General features: G+C 65.6%; 5 protein-coding genes across 5 annotated transcripts in view; 3 read left to right on the top strand and 2 right to left on the bottom strand.

The window, feature by feature from the left end:
• Positions 1 to 2122: 2122 nt before the first annotated feature.
• Positions 2123 to 2635, bottom strand: EMIHUDRAFT_202900 (hypothetical protein; the record flags this gene model as incomplete). Its single annotated transcript, XM_005784614.1, has 1 exon — positions 2123 to 2635. One exon carries the CDS (start codon positions 2633 to 2635, stop codon positions 2123 to 2125), a length of 513 nt encoding a protein of 170 aa, XP_005784671.1.
• Positions 2636 to 5734: 3099 nt separating this feature from the next.
• EMIHUDRAFT_99183 (hypothetical protein) lies at positions 5735 to 10737 on the top strand (the record flags this gene model as incomplete). The annotated part of the gene is made up of 10 exons (XM_005784613.1): positions 5735 to 5824; positions 6206 to 6310; positions 6349 to 6540; positions 6891 to 7541; positions 7612 to 7695; positions 7816 to 8049; positions 8236 to 8745; positions 8811 to 9425; positions 9683 to 10294; positions 10483 to 10737. 10 exons carry the CDS (start codon positions 5735 to 5737, stop codon positions 10735 to 10737), a joined length of 3348 nt encoding a protein of 1115 aa, XP_005784670.1.
• Positions 10738 to 11294: 557 nt separating this feature from the next.
• Positions 11295 to 12197, bottom strand: EMIHUDRAFT_202897 (hypothetical protein; the record flags this gene model as incomplete). Its single annotated transcript, XM_005784612.1, has 4 exons — positions 11295 to 11444; positions 11643 to 11841; positions 11902 to 11990; positions 12072 to 12197. The coding sequence occupies 4 exons, from the start codon at positions 12195 to 12197 to the stop codon at positions 11295 to 11297; spliced, it is 564 nt and encodes a 187-aa protein (XP_005784669.1).
• Positions 12198 to 13383: 1186 nt separating this feature from the next.
• Positions 13384 to 14016, top strand: EMIHUDRAFT_44050 (hypothetical protein; the record flags this gene model as incomplete). The annotated part of the gene is made up of 1 exon (XM_005784611.1): positions 13384 to 14016. A coding segment is annotated over one exon (633 nt), but the record flags the coding sequence as incomplete, so codon positions are not given.
• Positions 14017 to 18262: 4246 nt separating this feature from the next.
• EMIHUDRAFT_202894 (hypothetical protein) overlaps positions 18263 to 18418 on the top strand; it is a gene marked incomplete at both ends in the record, with an annotated part of 1627 nt that continues 1471 nt past the window's right edge. The window contains one exon of the mRNA XM_005784610.1: positions 18263 to 18402. Coding sequence (XP_005784667.1) covers positions 18263 to 18402 — 140 coding nt within the window. The remainder of the gene's footprint in view (positions 18403 to 18418) is intronic.

Here is an 18418-nt window from a genome sequence, read left to right as displayed (position 1 = left end):
GACGACCGAAGCTCGAAGCATGGCACTAGATCGCCGCGTGGGCAGCCAGTCTCATTGCATGGCAGCGGCGGCGCGTCAGTGCAGAGCCCCCCAAGCAGCGTCGCGTTGTGCTGCTCGGCGGGGCCCGTCGATATGGCGGCAGAGGTCGGATGCTCCTGCATCCGCGACCAGGACCACGGTTTGTTGCGCAGAGCAAAAACGCAGAGCCACAAGTTTCCGCCCGTGGCAAGCAGCACGACCACATTACGAGCGACCGCATAGGGGCCGTGGCTGTCGAACAGCCTCGAGGGCTTGCGGGGCTCGACGCTGGCGCACCCGGTCGAGTCGGATGCGCCAGGCATCGAGCCCAAGAGTCGGAGGGGGGATAGGCCGGATACGCTCACACGCCTTCGTTGCATCAGTCCGGCACGCACGCACGCCCAAGACTTTACGAGTACGTGTCCCTCAAACACGCCCTCCGCTCTCCCCCAGTTGCGCGTGGACAGTGCAGACTCTTCTTACGCCCCCCACATCCGTGTGACCATATGGTGCGAAATCTTGTGCAGAGGCCACAGCCTCAGGGTACCCTGTGAGGTGGCTAAATGAGGGTCTCTGACCCACCCAAATAGTGCTCCTCAACTAACGGAGGCCTTAGGGGGCGACCCGGGGGCACCTCGGGGTCGCAGTAGCCCCTGACGGTCGAAACCGGACCCCGGACCGAAACACGTTTCGTGCGGTGGTGGAGTGGGACCGGAATCTCGCCCTTCTGGGCGCGGGGACGGGGCCAGGGGTGGCAGGCAAGTAGTAATATGCCTTTAGAAGGTCTCGAGGGACACACACTCTCTCTCGCCCCCCCCACAAGCTCTGGTGGTGAGGGCACGACGCGCCCAAAATTCGGCGAAATCTACGCCGGACCGGCACCGGGCGGAGCAACCCCCCTGGAAAGGCAAGAGCCAGCTGTGTCACCCTCCTTGTAGGCCTCATATTTGGCCTGGGCTCCCGCCGCCTCAGCCGCCCGCCGCGCGTCCGGGGGCACCTCGGGGTCGCAGTAGCCCCTCGAAACCGGACCCCCTGCTGGTCCTCTTTGAACGATCCGCGCGTGAGGAAGCATAGGGCCTTGTTGGCAGCAGCCAGCTTGTTGCGCTGCTTCGTTGCGATGAGCCGATTGGGATCGCAGAAGTGCATGCCAAGCACCGCCACGATCTTGAAGCAGAACACATCGCAACCGCATCGTCCGCACTGCCATCGGCATGCCGCGCCCGCCGCTTCGCCGCAGCCGCCGGCACGCATAGCGGCAGCACATGGTACGGTGCGCGTACTTGAGCAGGCGTTGCGCGCCGTGAGTAGCGCACTGGCCCTGGGAGAAGGCGATATGGCGTCGTGCGCGCGCGGCAAACGTTGGTCGGGACGCGTCCAGGTATTTTCGGGTAAACCTGGATTCTTTTCAGGTATACCCGGGTTTTGCCCGGAGTTGGCCTTATGTCGTCTAAGTTCATGGCACCCGACCATACAGCGTCTAAGTCTGAGCCCGGCTCGGTGCGGGGGCTAAGTTGAGCGCTCGCTCGCTGCAGAGGCTAAGTGTAGAGCGACCCTCTAGCCCTACTACCCAACCATTGCCTAAGCCGAACCCGCCGGGCCGCTGGCGGGGTGACGGTAGACCACCACTGCGACAGCCCCCCCTCCCGACGGGGACACCACCACCCTCGCCCAGGGATCTACAACGCTGTCTCAAGGTCCGACCTGTGGGCTCTGCCTACGCTCGGCACCGGGCACCGCCTCGGTATACAAAATGCGCCTGCGGGCGGACCCTTACAGATCACAGATCACCGGAGTCCTCGAGAGCCTGGCCAAGATACCAGCTGAGTTTCATGCCCAGACCGATCCGGACGTCCACTCCGCGGGCCAGACTGGACCATGGTTCGTGCGCGTGCTGCTGCATGAGGGGCTGGCCTTCCTGGCTCTCAACCCCACCATCAAAGTTGACGTGCAAGTCAAGGGCCCCGCCGAGGGCAACCCGCCGTTTTTCGTAACAGGAAAACCACCGGAGCCGCCTAAGAATGGCATTGTTTGAAGGACCTTCGTGAACTGAACCGACCCAACGATTGCATGAGTGGCAGCAAGGGAGCGTCACGGCCACGGCTCTCTACCCTACACAGTACTGTTCAATTTTCGAATCTTGCTGGAAACGGATCCATTCGTCCATGGCTGCGTCGGATACAGTCGCAGGGCCATTCAGGCGGCGATCGTTGCCCTCGTGCGGATGGTTGTGGCAGCAGGGCAGGTCTGGATGATCTGCACAGCTGCTGCAGATGGCCTCCGTGGCGGCCGGCGGCAAGCGTTCGCCGTAGTCGGAGGGAGCGGCGTCCGGGGCCAGGTGCCCGGACGTCGCCTCCGCCGGGAGGCTGCACGTCACAGGGCAGGTCATCTTGACTTCTTCGACACAGGCCTCGTCGCACGCTGCGTTGGTGGTGTCGCAGAGGCCAAAACCTTTCGCTTGCTCGCACGTCGGGACGAAGCCGGCGTCACACGGCACCAGAGCCGGGGCGAAGGTGGGCGCGCGCGCTTGCGGAGTCGTGTTATGCGCTGCTTCGCGCACGTTGGCGGGTGCGGGCGCGGCCAGGGGCGCCGCCAGGGCGACGGCGAAAGCTGCCAACATACACCGCGGAGTTGCGCAGGCAGGGTCGGATGGCGCCGAAATGTTTTAGAGTTTTACAACAAAACTCCCGATTTCTGAACGGGTGGAAGGGGAAGCGGAGGAGGGGATGAGGACGCGCCTGTGCCACGCCATGCAGGGGCAGGGGGTGTTTGTGTGCTTTTGTTGTGCAGCCCCCGTGGTCCGTGAGAAGAGGAGACAAGGATGGTGGGGGGCGGCGAGGGGGGGGCAGCCGTCGCAACGGGCGAGCGCACCCCGAGCCGGGGCGGCACCGGTGGATCGGCCGGCCCCGACGCGGATCTTGCCAGGAAGGGAACGGGGCAGCCCGATGAGGTTCGTGCCGGCGGCAGACAGAGCAAGGAGACGGGAGGAGGCAATTCGGGAGGCTGAGAAGGATCGGGCGGCCGCGGCGGCGGGCGAGAAGGCGGTCCTGGCGGAGCTTAGGGCGATAGGTCTGTCGCTCGCGGCCAGCACTGGCGTTCTCAGGCCGGTGCAGCCGCGGGAAGTGCGGAGCCTGGCAAGACGACTGGTTGGCTCGACGGACCTTCTTGGGCAGGTTTTCCGGTGGGAGGGGGAGGACTACCTCGTCAACGACATTGCACCGGGACCGACGTTGTCGGGGGGGCAGGCGCTGAAGGCGTACGCCTGCTGTGTGAAGAGGCGTGTGGCATCGGCGGGCCCGCTGTCCGAACACAACTCGGCCTTTGATATCCGGTCAGTGTGGGACCGAATTGAGAGGGACCGAGCGAGGGGGGAGGCGACGCGACTACTGCGCAGTCTGCGGCCTGATGCGGGGCGGGAGGGGGGAGAAGCGGGGCCGTCGGCGAATCCGGGCCCTGCCCCCCCCCCTCCCGAGGGGAGACGAGAGCTAGGCCCCCCCCCACGAGCGGGGTGGACGGCCGACGCGTGGAACCACGGCTGGAACGGCCGCAGGGGCAGGGGGCATCCCCCGGGGCCCCACCCCAGGAGTTGCGGCGGCCGGCACCGCCACCAGGCCCGCCCCCACCACCACCGCCTCCGCCCCCGCCGCTGGAGCGACCGCTGGGTCGAGGAGCCGCCCCTGAGGGTCCACACCTGGGCAAAACAGTGCAAAAAGCACCTGGAGCAGACGGCTTACGCCGCCTGTGGCCATGGGCAAAACAGTGCAAAAAGCACCTGGAGTAGATTCCAAACGCCGCCTGTGGCCATGTGATGCGCTCGGGTGGCGCCAAGGGCTTCGGCCCCCTCCAAGCCACCTGCCCCGCCCCCCTCGCCACACGTGGAGGGCTGGAGCACGTGCGCCACCTGGGCCTGGGCAGGTGGCAACAGGTGGCTTCAGCCCCCTCCAAGCCACCTGCCCCCCCTCCCTCGCCACACGAGGAGGGCTGGAGCACGTGCGCCACCTGGGCCTGGGCAGGTGGCTCCAGGTGGCTTCGGCCCCTCCAAGCCACCTGCCCCGCCCCCCTCGCCACACGTGGAGGGCTGGAGCACGTGCGCCACCTGGGCCTGATGGGTGGGCAGGTGGCGCCAGGTGGCTTCGGCCCCTCCAAGCCACCTGCATGCCCCCCCTCGCCACACCTGGAGGGCCGGAGCACGTGCGCCACCTGGCGCAAGTTTGAATTCGGAAACGGAAAATCCGAGCCACGGAAGGGCTGCGTGGCCTGCCAAACGCGAGCCTCCCCGCTCCTCCCCGCGCTGCAAACTGGGACTGTGGGGTGTGTGAAAGAGGGCCTGCGGCGGTCATCGGCGGCTACAATCAATGTCCGGCGTCGACATAAGCCTGGGGCTTCAACCCGGCCCGCGCGGGCGTTTGGTGTGGCTGCAAACGCCGCAGGAGCCGGTGGCTGCGCTGCTCACGCGCCGTTGCTGCCGACGCTGAGCAGTCTGACTCGCCAATGAGAAGACTGCCCGATAATACGCCATCACTCGATCCCCGATAAACCAGGCCATGCAGAGCTTTGTCGGCCTCGCCGACGTCGTGTGCTGGCTGCGCGGTAGAGTTGCGAGAGTGGATTGTGGAGGCGCGGCGGGGGCGGATCGTGGTGCCGAGGCGGTGTATAGTACATTCCTATTCAAAAGAACACGCATGATGAAATTCCCGAAGTGACGCCCAGGTGGCGCACGTGCTCCAGCCCTCCAGGTGTGGCGAGGGGGGGCATGCAGGTGGCTTAGAGGGGCCGAAGCCACCTGGAGCCACCTGCCCGGGCCCAGGTGGCGCACGTGCTCCAGCCCTCCAGGCAGGTGTGGCGAGGGGGGCAGGTGGCTTGGAGGGGGGCGAAGCCACCTGGCGCCACCCGAGCGGTCACATGGCCACAGGCGGCGTTTGGAATCTACTCCAGGTGCTTTTTGCACTGTTTGCCCATGGCCACAGGCGGCGTAAGCCATCTGCTCCAGGTGCTTTTTGCACTGTTTTGCCCATGTCCACAGGCGGCGTAAGCCATCTGCTCCAGGTGCTTTTTGCACTGTTTTGCTCATGGAGCAAGTGGCTAAAGCCACCTACCTGCATTTTGTGCAAAAAGCTGCAAAGGACTCGTGGAGGCACGTGGCGCTTTCCGCGTGTGTCTCGTGCAAAATCCGGCATTTTGTGGCTTTCAGGTGGCACGACGCGATTCAGGTGGCGTGGAGCCTCCTACCTGGGCCCATCTATGGTCCCGCCGGCGGGTGGGTTCGCGGCTGATGAGTGTGAGCGTAAAATTCTTTTGTGCTTCCAAAGTAAATTCGACGCGGGCTGAGCTTGCGGCGGTGCTGTAGCGTGTACTCCCGAGGGCATCGCGCCGAAAACCCCGCGCGTTCCGCCCCAGCAGAGGCTGCAGCCGATGCGACAAAAACACCACTGTAAAACGGTGAGTACTTGGGGTTGAGTGGGCTTGCTTGCTCCCTTAGCCAGGGAGCAAAAATGCAAGAAAAACAAGTACTCGGCTGCCACATCCCGAGCTCAGTGTTGTGCGAGCTGCGAGGGAGCTTTGTGCCGGCGGAATTCTTTTGCGACCCAGGCTTTGGCAGTCCTTCGGCAGGCCTTGCCCTTCGGCAGTCGCGCAGCCTGGGCGACGCCAATCGGGCAAAGTGAACGACGAACCACCTCCCCAACAGCAATCGGCACCGTGAGCGCACGTGTTGTGCCCGATGCGGGCAGGCCTCATAGGTATCGCAGCCGCCGCAGTCGCAGTGCTAATCATGCGGTTGCGGCGGCGGCGCTGCAGCAGCCAGCCGCCAGTGCGCGCAGTTTCAGGTCGAGCAGAGCCTGCGACGAGGGTGGCGGCCGCAGAGACACAGCATCGGCCTGTGACGCCAGCGGTGGAATTCGCTGCTCTCCCGCAACTGCACAGCGACGGCCTGCGGCGCGGCTCACGCACGAGGAGCGCCAGGCGCTCCTCTGCAAGCTCTGGCAGTGTTCCGCTCGTCGTGGTGTCCGACGCTGGCCAGGAGCGTTGCCCGCCAGCGCGGCCCTGCCCTCGCGAGTGCCCGTTGGATGCAGCCACTTGGCGGCGGCAGCAGCATCGGCGCCGCTGTCGGCCACCACCTCTCTGCCGTGGCGTCGAGCCACCCCCCTCTCTGCTCGCTCCCTCCTCTCTTCCCCTGGCCACACACCGCCAGGCTCCCTCCCTTCAGGACTTGGACGACGAGATGGCGATCGTGATGATGCGCCACTTGATCTCGCGCGGACTGGCCAAACAGCGGCAGGCCCCACCCCTCTCCCACGTGTGGCGCGTCGCCTCACCCCTTGCGCGCGCGAACAGGTGGACCTGCGAGGGATCGTCGCCACCCTCGCGCCCGCGTACGAGCGCGCGCGCCTCATCCGCGGCACGCTCGACATGCTCGGCATGCACGATGTCCCCGTCGGAGTCGGATCGGACGGTGAGGTCGCGCCGCCAGCCCCGAAGCAGCAGCGGGTTGCAGCACCCCCGCGTCCCGTCGGCGCGTGGTTGACGGTGGGAGTGGTGTCTGTGGGGTAGGCGGCTGCTCGAGCCACGAGACGGACTCGTTCTACTCGTCGTATTTGCCGCCAATCTACTCCGAGGCGGCGCTTGCGCTGGAGCCAGGCACCTCCACCCCCACCACCGCCCACACACCCAAACCACCCACACCACCCACCCACACACCACCCACACACCACTGCCATCCCCAGACCCTCCCCCCCGCCGGAGACGTCCCCCCCCAAACCTTCCGGGGCCGCCACCACACGCAACTGCTCAGGGCGACAGCATCGGCGGCTGCAAGCCACGTCTCCCCACGTCTCCCCACATCTCCCCACATCTCCCCACATCTCCCCATATCTCAGGTCGTCATCATGGGCGGCTGCAAGCCAGGCGAGTGGCTGGACGGCCCTCGCCTCGGCGCGCCACCGCCGCCCGACGGAGGTCAGGGCAGCGCCTTCTTCGCCACGGTGAGCAGCAACTGCGAGGGGTCGGCCTGGTACTGCCGAGGAGGAGGAAGGCGGGCGGCGGCGGTGGACGAGGCCGAGGGGGCGCTGCACATGATGGAGCCCGACTCGGCGGCCAACAATGCGTTCGACATGGCGGCGGCCAGGTTCCTCTACCGGCGTTGCCAGGAGCTCGGCGTGCGGCTGGTCGTGCTCACTCGCTACGCCGCCTACGCGGCCAAGGCGACACCCCCGCTCCCTGCCCGCCCCGCTCCCTGCCCGTGCCGAGGTCGCGACGAGGAGTCGGCTCCGAGCGGCTGCCCGCCGCAGGTGGACCGCTCAATCTACGACGAGATCGCGAGCGCGGGCTCCTGCATCGGCTGGCGGCTGCGCAACGAGCAGCGCACCAAGCTCGAGCTACTCTGGGCACGCGCGAACGCCACCGACGACGAGGGCAGGCAGGGGCTGCCGGCGCGCTGCACGCGGGAGTGGTTCCTCGCGCAGTTTTGCGACGCAAAGGGGGCGCGGCGCGGCGCGGCGCGCAAGGCGGACGACGCGATCTGGGACTTGGTCGACGGCTTCTTCCAGTACGACACATTTATAATTATTTATAGTTCAATAAGAATTTTATATAAATTAGGTCGACGGCTTCTTCCAGTACGACACGGTCGCGCTGCTCGCGTCGATCCCTGCGTTCCGCCGGCGCTTCTTCCGCCCGGTGTCGGTGCGGGGGGAGCACGGCACGTGCCACCTCGTCATCGGGACCTCGGACGAGGAGAGCGGCGTCGGCGACGCTGCCCGGCCCCCGGACCCTCCCTGGAAGCTTCTCTGCGCCGTCCTGTAGGAGAACGGCGTCGTCGAGCCGCCCGCCCTCGTGCAGGAGATGCGAGGCGGCTTCGCAGACGGGATCGCCTGCCAGATGCGATCGCTCCGCCTCTCCCTCTCGCGAGTGACGCACGTGATCCTGCTGACGCGGCCGCGCTCGGACCACGCGCTGATCGACCTCAAGCTCTGCTGCGCCATGCTGCGCTCTCTGTGGGGCCTCGGCGTGATGGCGTGCAACGGCATCCTCGTCGAGGTGCGTCATAGTGACGTGTCATAGTGATGTGTCATAGTGATGGCAACAGCAGCAGCGGTAGCGGTAGTGACTACCACTACCACTAGTAACGGTGATAGTGACAGACAACACCTCGGGCACACCTCGGACACACCTCGGACACACCTCGACACTCGGCGACACCTCGGCGCTCCTCTCGTCAACAAGGTAACCACCGCGACGGAGGCGGCAGCGGTCCACGGCTTCGCCTCGCGACTGCGCCAGATCCTCTCTGCGCTCGGACTGTCGCATGTGCCCGTCCGGCCGGTCGACGCCGCCGCGGGCCGTTCGCCGCGCGGTTTCTCGCGCTCTCGCTCCTCCTCGACGCCGCTGCGGTCGGAGCGGTGGCGGATGCTAGCCGCGACAGCGCGCGGCGTGGCGACGTCGGCGTCGCTCGACGCGGCTCTACCGGCGCGTGGGGCGGGCGACGGCGGCAGCGCGGCGGCGCCCGAGGCGGCCGAGGAGGAGTCGCTCGAGCCGGTGGGGAAGGTGCTGCTCCGGCTGTACCACACCGCCCCTCCGGCGGGCATCACTCTCGTCTCCGTCGCGTCGCTCGCGTCGGTGGCCCAGTTCGCCGAGCGGCACACCACTCTCTTCCGCGAGCGGACCTCGCGCATCGTGCACATGGCCGACACCACGGGCCGCGGCGCCGGCGCCGGCGTCGTGTCGGCGCGCCACGTCCTCGGCGCACAGAGGCGCGTTTCCTGGACCCTCGCCCGACCCATCTCGGACCCTTCCCGCAGGCGCGCCTCGTCCTCCTCGCGGAGGCGGCGGCGTCGCAGGCGGCGGCGCGCGCGAACGCCGAGCTGGCGGCGGCGGAGAGTCAGAGCGTGCATGGGAGCCACACCGCGCAGGCACGCCGTCGCTCCTCCTCCCCTTCCGCAGCGGCGCAGCTGGCCACTTTTGCGCCCGACGTGTCCGCCATCACCGGCACGTACCTGACTGGCCGCAGCCCGCGGGAGGGGCCTTCCCTGACCCTTCCCGGCAGCCTCCCTATAGGCTCGTCGCCGAGCTCGCCGCATCACGAGCGACTCGCCAGCCCGCCGCCGCAGCGGTCGATACTGCGGTCCGCCTCGGCGCCGTCCTTGTTGCGTCCCGACGCCATCACATCGCACGTGATCCCGCCCAGCTACTCCGCCGCCGGCCGGCCGCCGGCGCAGCTGCCGCCCAGCGACGCGGCCGCCACCGCCGAGCACCACCCGCACTACAGGAGGGTGGAGTGGGCGCCCGGCACGGCGGGCGTGCACGACGACATAGACGCGGCGGAGGCGGCGAGCGCGAGGCGCGTGTATGAGTTGGCGCAGTCCTTCTCAGTCCCTCTGGTCGCGCTCTCGTCGCGCCTCGGGCTGAGCTGCCGCGTGCCGCGCGAGCTGCTCGACGCTCTGGCGCGCGCAATTCGACGAGACTCGCAGAGACTCGCAGACAGACCCGCGACACGTCCATGACACGTCCGCGACACGTCCGCGACGCGTCCGTGACACGTCCGCGACACGTCCGCGACACGTCCGCGACACGGCACCGCGACACGTCCGCGACACGGCACCGCGACACGTCCGTGACACGTCCGCGACGCGACACGTCCGTGACGGGTCCGCGCGCGGCCCCCCGTCCCCAGGCCGACTTCGGCGGCGCGGTGGGCGTCGCTCTGCGAGACGAGCAGCGCTTGGCGATGGACGAGCTCTGGGCGATCGTGCAGCTGCCTGCCGACGACGCGCGGCGCGGCGGGCTTCCCGGCCGGTACGATGAGCGGTGGTTTCGGCGCACTCATTGCGACCCCGAGCCGGACCCGGCGCCGCGCGTCGCGCCAAAGTCGCACCGGTCGGTCAAACGCCGCTCGATGGGGCTCGCGCGCGCGACGACGACGCCGCTCGAGGCGGGCGGCTCGTCGCGGCACGAGGAGGGGGCGGGCGAGTTTGAGTACTCGTGGGACCAGGCCCGCTGGCTGACGCTGCACGCGCCGCTGGCGCTGCTCGCCGCGCACCCGGTGGCGCTCGAGCGCCTCTTCCCCGCCTGCCCCGTCCGGGTCCGCTCCGCGGTGCACCACCTCGTCGGCGTCGCCCCCGCCGAGCTCCGCAGCAACGAGGCCCTCTCTCGCGAGCTCGTGCTGCGGCAGTGCCTCTGCCAGTGTCTCTTCTCGGGCTGCCGGCAGAGCGCGTCCCAGTTCGACCTCGGACTGCCCAGCGCCCTCCCGCTCGGGCACGGCGCCGCGTGGGCCTTTGAGGAGCAGGTCTCTCTCCCCGCCCCCTTCTCCCCTCTCCAAGGGGGGCCATCACCGCCACCGCCGCCACTTTCGTCACCACCACTCACACCGCGCCGCAACCTGCAGCAAGCGCACTTGCACCCTCCTGCCCACCCACACAACTCGCCATCCTCGCAACTGCTCTTCCACCCGCCCCCTGCCCTCCCTCTCGCCAGGACGACACCCTCCGCGAGGTCCTCTTCGGCCAGCCCGACGAGCCGGCCGCCGGGGGGGGCGGAGCCACCCCGCCGCAGGGCGGCGGCAGCAGCAGCGGCGCGTCGATCCTCGGCGACGCCGCCTCCGCCCGCCCGTCGAGAGACAGCGCCGAGGTGCCGAGGACGCTGGACGCGGCGCTGCAGGCGGCGCGCGAGGACTCGCGGCATCGAGCCGGCCCCTCCACGCTGCCTCGCGCCGAGCGACGAAGGAGCTGAGTCCGCAGCGGTCGCCCCGGTCGCCGCCGGCCCTCGGGCCCGGAGACTGTGTGTGTAGAGCCCGCCCCGGGAGAGAAGGGGAGGAGGGGGTGGGGCTCGCTTGCCGCGCAGGCGATGCTGCGGCGGGCGAGCGAGAACGGGGAGGGCCTCACCAGAATTGAGAGAGGGGGGGGGGGGAGGGAGCGCGAGAGAGCGAGAGCGAGAGAGATCGTGTGCATGTTCGTGTGCCCGGCGTGCCCCCACTTGGACTTGAAGCGTGCGCGGCTCCCCGAGCACCAAATCGGCACATGCCACAGAGAGAATCAAACCAGAGAGAGTCGTGCTCGTGCGACTGGCGTGAGCGACACTCTACGCTTTGTGTTTTCTCTTTCTAGATATATTGATGTTTGATCGTCTCTGTGATGAGCTGTCTCGCTCGTGTCTGAGAAAGAGAGGTCTGCTCTCGGTCTCCGCCCGTGGCGACGAGTTGGACTCGGAGTACGGGGTGTGGAGGGTGAGTTGACCAGGGGTTGTGCGCCGGGCCCTCCTGCTCGGCTCCAGCCAGTAGACAAGTCTTGTCACATCGCGCCCGTATCCGCCGCAGGTTGCCTGTTCTGCGCCTCTAAGCACAGCTCAGCCAACCGCCCGCAAGCCACAAGCGCGACGCGACTGACCGACGCGTGCGCCCGCAGCGCCGCCACCGCCGCCGCCACGCCCATCGCCCGCACCTCCGCATCGCTCGGTGGCGCAGCAGCGGGGACATCAGCAGCAGAATGGCTGGAGCCGCCGCCGCTGGAGCCGCCGCCGCCGCCGCCGCTCGGCGCAGCGTGGCGCTGCCGCTTGGGTGCCGGGCCAGCGCTCGCACTCCCCTCGGTCGAGTTCTTGTGCACGGCCGCCACCACCTCGGCTCCCATCTCCATCTCGACCTCGATCACGTACGCCGGGTACATCTGGCGCGACTCGTACACGACGTGCACGATGGACGCGTCGCACCCGTTCTCGCCTCCGCCGGAGACGAAGGGGCGGTGCGGCCCGCCGCGCACGCTGTCGTAGAGGAGTCGGGGAGGGCCCTCGATGCGCACGTCCGCATGCGCATCGCCCTCGTCTCCGCGAGCCGAGGGCGGCCTTCACGATGAGCAGCTGCACGCGGCTCCCGCCCGAGCCGCGGAGACGCGGTGCGCATACCGGCCGCCGATCGGGTAGGACGGGTCCTCCGCGAGGTAGATGCCCTGGCCGTAAAAGCCGCCCTTGGAGAAGCGCGGGTCGAGCCCGTTCTGATGCGCGAGCACATCCGCCACCGCCCGCTCCGCCGTGCCAAGAGGAGCATCTCGTTAACCGCCGGCGCAGGTGTGGACGAGCTCGTCGCGGCAATGGGCGCGCCACAGCTTCTTGTTCTGCACGCGCTGCACGCGGCTCAGCCTTGCGCTCGGGCAGCTCCGCGCCAGCAGCGTCTTGATGAGGAGCGCCTCGTTGCTCTGCATCGAGAGCGGGACGTCGACTCGGTCGGGCCGCCGTCGCCACCGCCACCGCCCCATTCGTCGGGGAACGTCATATGCTCTATGCCGCACTGGTCCCACAATTGGTGACTCGTGACACGAGACCACCCAGTTTGCCGGTCCACGAGAGAGATGTGTGTGTGTGTGTGTGTGTGTGTGTGTGTGTGTGTGTGTGTGTGTACTCACTCACTCACGAGAGAGATGGCGCTGTCCTGAGAAGGTGCATGCTTCCTCTTGACTGCCCATGTGCCGAGGCTGTGTATTATAAAAGAAAGAAAGCAAAAACACAACCCAAGGGAGGGATGGGAGGACGGCACGCCGCCACCACACAGGGATTTTAAGGAGAGGTGTGTGGTGCGCTAGCCGTCGCCCACCCTAGGGAGTCTGCCTCTTCCTATCTCTCTTCGCAGTCTCTCGCCGCTTCTCGCTGCAACCTTCATGCCACCTCGCGGTCGTCCCACTCTCGTCGTTCTCTCCCTTGTCATTTCCTCCTCTGTCGCGTCGTTCTCTTCTGCCTCGTCCTGTGACGCCACCGCCTGCCGGTCCCTTGTTCTCGCGGCTTCTTTCGCCTTTTCGGCGCAACTCCGTCCTCCTCGCGGCGTATCCTGGCCCCTCGAGTCTATCGAGCTCCCCTCGCGCAAGGACCACATTTCTGACTCCCACTCCGATCATTTGCCTACAGGTCATGTTGTTGCTCAGGTCCACTCTCTCTTCGAACACTCGTGCCTCTACGGATGATGCCTGTGTATTATAATAAATAAACAACAACTAAATAAATAAATAAAACGGGCACGCCAAACGAGGGGTGGGAGAAGGACAGGGTCCCCACCTGCGCGAGCAGGATCTTGTAAGGACGATCAGGGACACAGGGGAACGGGAGCGGGGAGCGCATCGCGACACGGAGGGGGGCTGGGCAGGGTTCACCCACACGACAGGGTCCCAGGGATTCCTCTCTCGTATAGGACAGGTTGCACCCGGCGGCACGGGGGCAGGCGCGGGCCTCCTACTGGTTGCGCTCTCCTAGTTCTCCTGCTCCTGACAAGGTGTATTATAAAAGGGTGTGTAAAACAAAAAAATTCTTTGTTGTCGACCCGAGTGGCGCGCCATTGTTGACGCGCCCGCCGCCCACACCAGCCGCAGCATGCAGGTCAGCACGTTGATCGCGTGCGCTGGGCCCACAGGCATCGATGCGCTCGACGACGGGTGCAAGGTGGTGTGCAGCCAGCATCGCATCATGAAGGTTGCACCCGACGGCACGGTGACCACGCTCGCGGGCAGCGGCAGCGCAACCTTTGCCGACGGCCAGGGCGCCGCGGCGCACTTCCACAACCCTGAGGACGTGGCGGTGGACATGTTGGACATGTATGGCTTCGTCTACGTGGCGGACCAGAGCAACCACCGGATTCGCAAGATTGCACCCGACGGCACCGTGACCACGCTCGCGGGCAGCGGCAACGCAGCTTTTGCCGACGGCCAGGGCATCGCGGCGCACTTCCACCACCCTGCAGGTGTGGCGGTGGATGGCGATGGCTGCGTCTATGTGGCGGACCAGAGCAACCACCGGATTCGCAAGATTGCACCCGACGGCACCGTGACCACGCTCGCGGGCAGCGGCAGCGCAACCTTTGCCGACGGCCAGGGCATCGCGGCGCACTTCCACACCCCTACAGGTGCGGCGGTGGACGGCGATGGCTGCGTCTACGTGGCGGACCAGAGCAACCACCGGATTCGCAAGATTGCACCCGACGGCACGGTGACCACGCTCGCGGGCAGCGGCAACGCAGGCAGCATCGAAGGGCAGGGCATTGCGGCACCCCTAGCAAGTTGGCCGTCGACGCCGAGGGCAACGTCCTCGTGTCTGACAAGAACAATGGTCGCATCCGTTCGATTGCCGCCCTGCTGCCGCCTCCTACGCGAGGCAAGTTGCCGCCCACGCTGCCGTCGGCCTACCGCGACGAGATGCGAGCGCTGCTCGACGACAGCTCCTTTGCTGACATCACGTTTGTGGTGGAGGGCGAGAAGGTGACCGCGCACCGCGCGCTGCTGGCTGCGCGAAGCGAGTACTTCCGGACCATGCTCTCCGCCAGCTTCAGAGAGGCCCAGCCCAGCTCCGAGGTGCCGATCGGCGGCATGAGCTCATCGGCGTTCAAGGAGCTGCTGGCGTACATCTACACCGACAAGAACATGGTCGACGTGATGCGGAAGGCAAGGGAGTGTCAGCTTGACCGCGTGTACAACCACACGGTGCGGCGCTGCCATCGCGACCTCACCGTGCAGAACGCGGTCATGTGGTTCATCCAGGCCGACCAGTACAAGCTCGACGACCTGCGTGAGTCGGCCCTGCGCTTCGTGGCGCGCAACTTCCGGCGGATCCGCACAGAGGCCAAGCCGACGCTGCTGCCACTGCAGGAGAGCCCGGCGCTGATGATGGAGGTGATGCTCGATGCGATCTAGAATGACGCTGTCGATCCGCGTGGCTTGGCGCTGGCACCGACACCGCAACGGTGGGTGATTGCGGTGTCGTCTCCGTTGAAGATGAGCGCGCGCGTCACAGCGCAGGCCAGGTCTCCACTGGCCGCGGCACCAGCTCCCGCGGTCTGCACGCTAGGAGTGGTCCGCCCTCGCAATGAATGCGGAATACTATTACGAAAAGTACAACTAGTGCGACACACTAGTCACTCTCGTAATCGCGCCAAGAGCGCGGATACACACACAAACAAACAACAGGCGCGGCTATGAATAGCTGCGCATATACAGATAACGACTGTTCACAGTTGGGAGAGAGAGAGTCGTCTCTAACGCTCCCCCCTAGTTGCATCGGCAACTATCTCGGACGACTCGCGCGTCTTCGGCGAAGGCGGTGATGTCTCACGCCTTGCCGACGGTCGCGACGAGCTTGCTCCACAGCCGGGCAGCCTGCCCCTGGAGCGTCACAGCAAAGCCGGGGCCGTTGCTGGCGTTGAGCATGTAGTCGCGACAGGTGAAGAACATAGCTCGTGTCGCCTGCGTCTTGGTGAAGACGTCGGCGATCATATAAGCAGTGCCGACGAGGTACGGCGCGACATGGCGGAGCATGAAAAGGCGCTTGACAAACATGGTGGCACGTTCGTAGTAGCGCGTGCGAGCAGTAGAGCCGGGCTTGACGATGATGTCAAAGACGGCTTTGCAGTCACCGAGCTGGGGCGTGGGGCCTGCGACAGCTCGGCCAGCATGCTCGAGCATGAGCCGGCAGGAGACGACTTTCTTGGCGGCGACGGAGGCGGTGGCGGTCTCCTCTTCGGCGACGCTGAGAGCCTCGATCTTGGACTTGTTGGCGCTCCAGTCGATGGCGCCGTTGTTGAACATCACGACGCATCCGCCGTAGTGTGGCGCCTTGCCGAAGGAGGCGTCATGGTAGGCGTGGAGGCCACGAGACTCGATGAAGCCTGGCGGGAAAGTGTCGAGTCCGTAGGGGATCTTGAGCTTTCCGCCGTAGGTGATGCCGAGGTGCTTTGTGGCGTTGAGATAGTTGATGACGGTCATGATGGCGTCACGATGGACGGCGCCGCAAGCCTGAGAGAAAGAGCCGAGCTTCGAGAAGAAGTACTTGATGTCGGGGCGCGTCATCTCGGCAGGCCACCCGATGGTTCCTAGCGGCTTCAGGAACTCGGTGACGGGGATGCGGTCGCACTCGGCAGCAGGCTCGAGCTTATCGAAGAGGGCGCGCTGGACGTCGGTCGAGCCGGCTGGGGTGGACTGGGCACGAGCGCCAATCTCGTTGCCGTAGAGGGCGGCAATCCGCTCGATGTACCGGGTCTGCCGAATAGTGAGCGTGCGGTTGGCTCGGTCGCGGAGTACCTCGATTCCGGTGAAGACGGAGATGGGGACGATATCGAGCGTCGCAATCTTGATGTACGTTCCATATTCCTCTTTGAACCGGACGTATTGGTCGGTGGCGGAAGCGGCAAAGCCGTTTGCGACGTCGTCTGCAAAAACAACGATGATTAGGCGAAAGGCTGGGTGGCTGTAGAAGTTTGGCTCGGTGAGCGAGGCGACGCAGCCAAGCTTGACGAGGGCGTCCTGGTTGAGTTTGAACCAAAGGTAGGAGCCCTGTTTGATGCCCTCGAGCGCCTTGAGAAGCATGAGCACAAAGCCCTTCTTGACGAACCCGGGTGGCATCTGGGTGTAGATCTCGGCATCGACGTCAGCCTGAGTAAACGCCTTGACGCCGTCGGCAGTGTCAGTCTCGAGGTCTTCGTCAGCGACTATGGCACACCATAGGCGGAAGGCTGTTGCGCTCAGAGTGCGCGCAAAACACTCGTGGTACTCCTTGCCTTCACGTTGTCCAAAGCCTTTCCCAACGAGACGAGCCTTGACCTTGGCGATGCTGCCGTCGTCATTGAAGACAAAGGTAAAGACCCACTTAACTCCAATGACGTGCATCCACGGCTCCTGTCGGACAACGTCCCACGCTCGGTTGACGACGTACTTTCCGTGAATCTCATCCTCCATGGCACGTTTGATGAGAGGCCAGTAAATAGACTGGCGAGCCTGTTCGACTGTTTTGATGTCTGGCATAGTCTGTGAAGCGACGGACTGGATTGCAAGCGCTATCTCGATTGGCGGCGGCTTGCAGCCTGTGTCGTTCCAGACGCATGCGACCTCGGTGTTGTCGTCGTCGATGAAGGCCGAGTAGGCTATCTCTGCAAGCCGGTCAGTTGCGAGGCGGGCAATAGTCTGTTGCCCACTGGCAAATGCGGCGCAGCCGACGGCGGCATAACGCCGTACAAGGGCTACGGTGCCGTCGCTGGCTGTCGGACCATCTGCGTTTGCTGCTCCCCCCTGGTCTGGCAGGCCAGCTGGGCGGGCGGGCGGGCGACGCGCAACAAAGTGCTTGGGCAGGAAGGCACCGGTGGCGCGGCCAAAGGGGAAGTCACTCTGCATGTATGTGATTGGCGTGTCACATGAGATGGTCTTCGCGATGGTGAACTTGTTTTCTCCGCACCACGACGTGACGCGGTAGCTGCCGACGCGACGCAGCGACGGAACATAGGCGAAGTGGCAGCGGCGATTCTCGTCGTATCCAAGGTGGCAAGCATCGGCCTGGGTGTGGCTGATCTTGTTATCCTTGTCTCGCAGCGGGATGAAAACAGTGACGTTGCAAAATAGAACTCGCGCCCATCCAAGCTCGGCTGGCTCGAGATTTGGATTTGCAAAGTCACGTGGCGAGATTGGGGGGGAATGCGACGTGGTAGCGAGGTGTCGGAAGACGAGCTCGCTCTGTCGCATAGCCCACGGCCACAGGCACTGGGGCGCATCGTCGGCATAGGCAAGGCACGCGCACACAGCGTGCTGGAAGACTCCGTGGCATCGCTCGGCGATGGGGTTGGTGTTGTCTTCGTTAGCAATGCCAAATTGGCGCTTGACGATGAGTTGCCGCACGATTCCATCTGGTCCGTCGATGGCATCGCCATGGTACTCGAGCCCGTTGTCGTCAAGGAAGGCATAGACCTTTCCATTTCGAAGCCGATGCTCGTTGTTGTGGTGGAACTCGCGAAACGAATCGGCGACCTCGGCAGAGTTCGGCTTGTGAACGAGGTAGGTGGTGAGCTGGCAGGCTGGGGAGTCGGCATGTGTGCGTGTCGCGATGAGCCTGCCAAAAAGCGTTGTTTGCGGCTATTGCTCAAGAATTTGGGAGAGAAGGCCTGCGTTTTATGACTGCATCCGTGCGTTTGGTGCATGAGGGCTGTGGATCGGGACATATCACGGTCGATGGCGCCGATAACGACCTCCGGAATGCCCTCGCAATCGCTTGGCATGGGGCCACCGGGACAATCTCGAGGCCTCTCCGTGGCATCACGAGCCGGTGTGAGCTTGGAGACCCGAGATAAGTGCGGTTTGGGACAGCTCGGGCTTGCTATCGATGGGCCTGGGCCAGGGGAGCGGCAGGGAAGGCGAGGTGGTGAGCTGGCAAGCTGGGGAGTCGGCATGTGTGCGTGTCGCGATGAGCCTGCCAAAAAGCGTTGTTTGCGGCTATTGCTCAAGAATTTGGGAGAGAAGGCCTGCGTTTTATGACTGCATCCGTGCGTTTGGTGCATGAGGGCTGTGGATCGGGACATATCACGGTCGATGGCGCCGATAACGACCTCCGGAATGCCCTCGCAATCGCTTGGCAACCATGGGGCCACCGGGACAATCTCGAGGCCTCTCCGTGGCATCACGAGCCG

The sequence above is a fragment of the Emiliania huxleyi genome (assembly GCF_000372725.1).
Source record: "Emiliania huxleyi CCMP1516 chromosome Unknown EMIHUscaffold_17, whole genome shotgun sequence".
NCBI classification, from domain to species: domain Eukaryota; phylum Haptophyta; order Isochrysidales; family Noelaerhabdaceae; genus Emiliania; species Emiliania huxleyi.
This window is presented reverse-complemented; position numbering and strand designations above follow the sequence as displayed.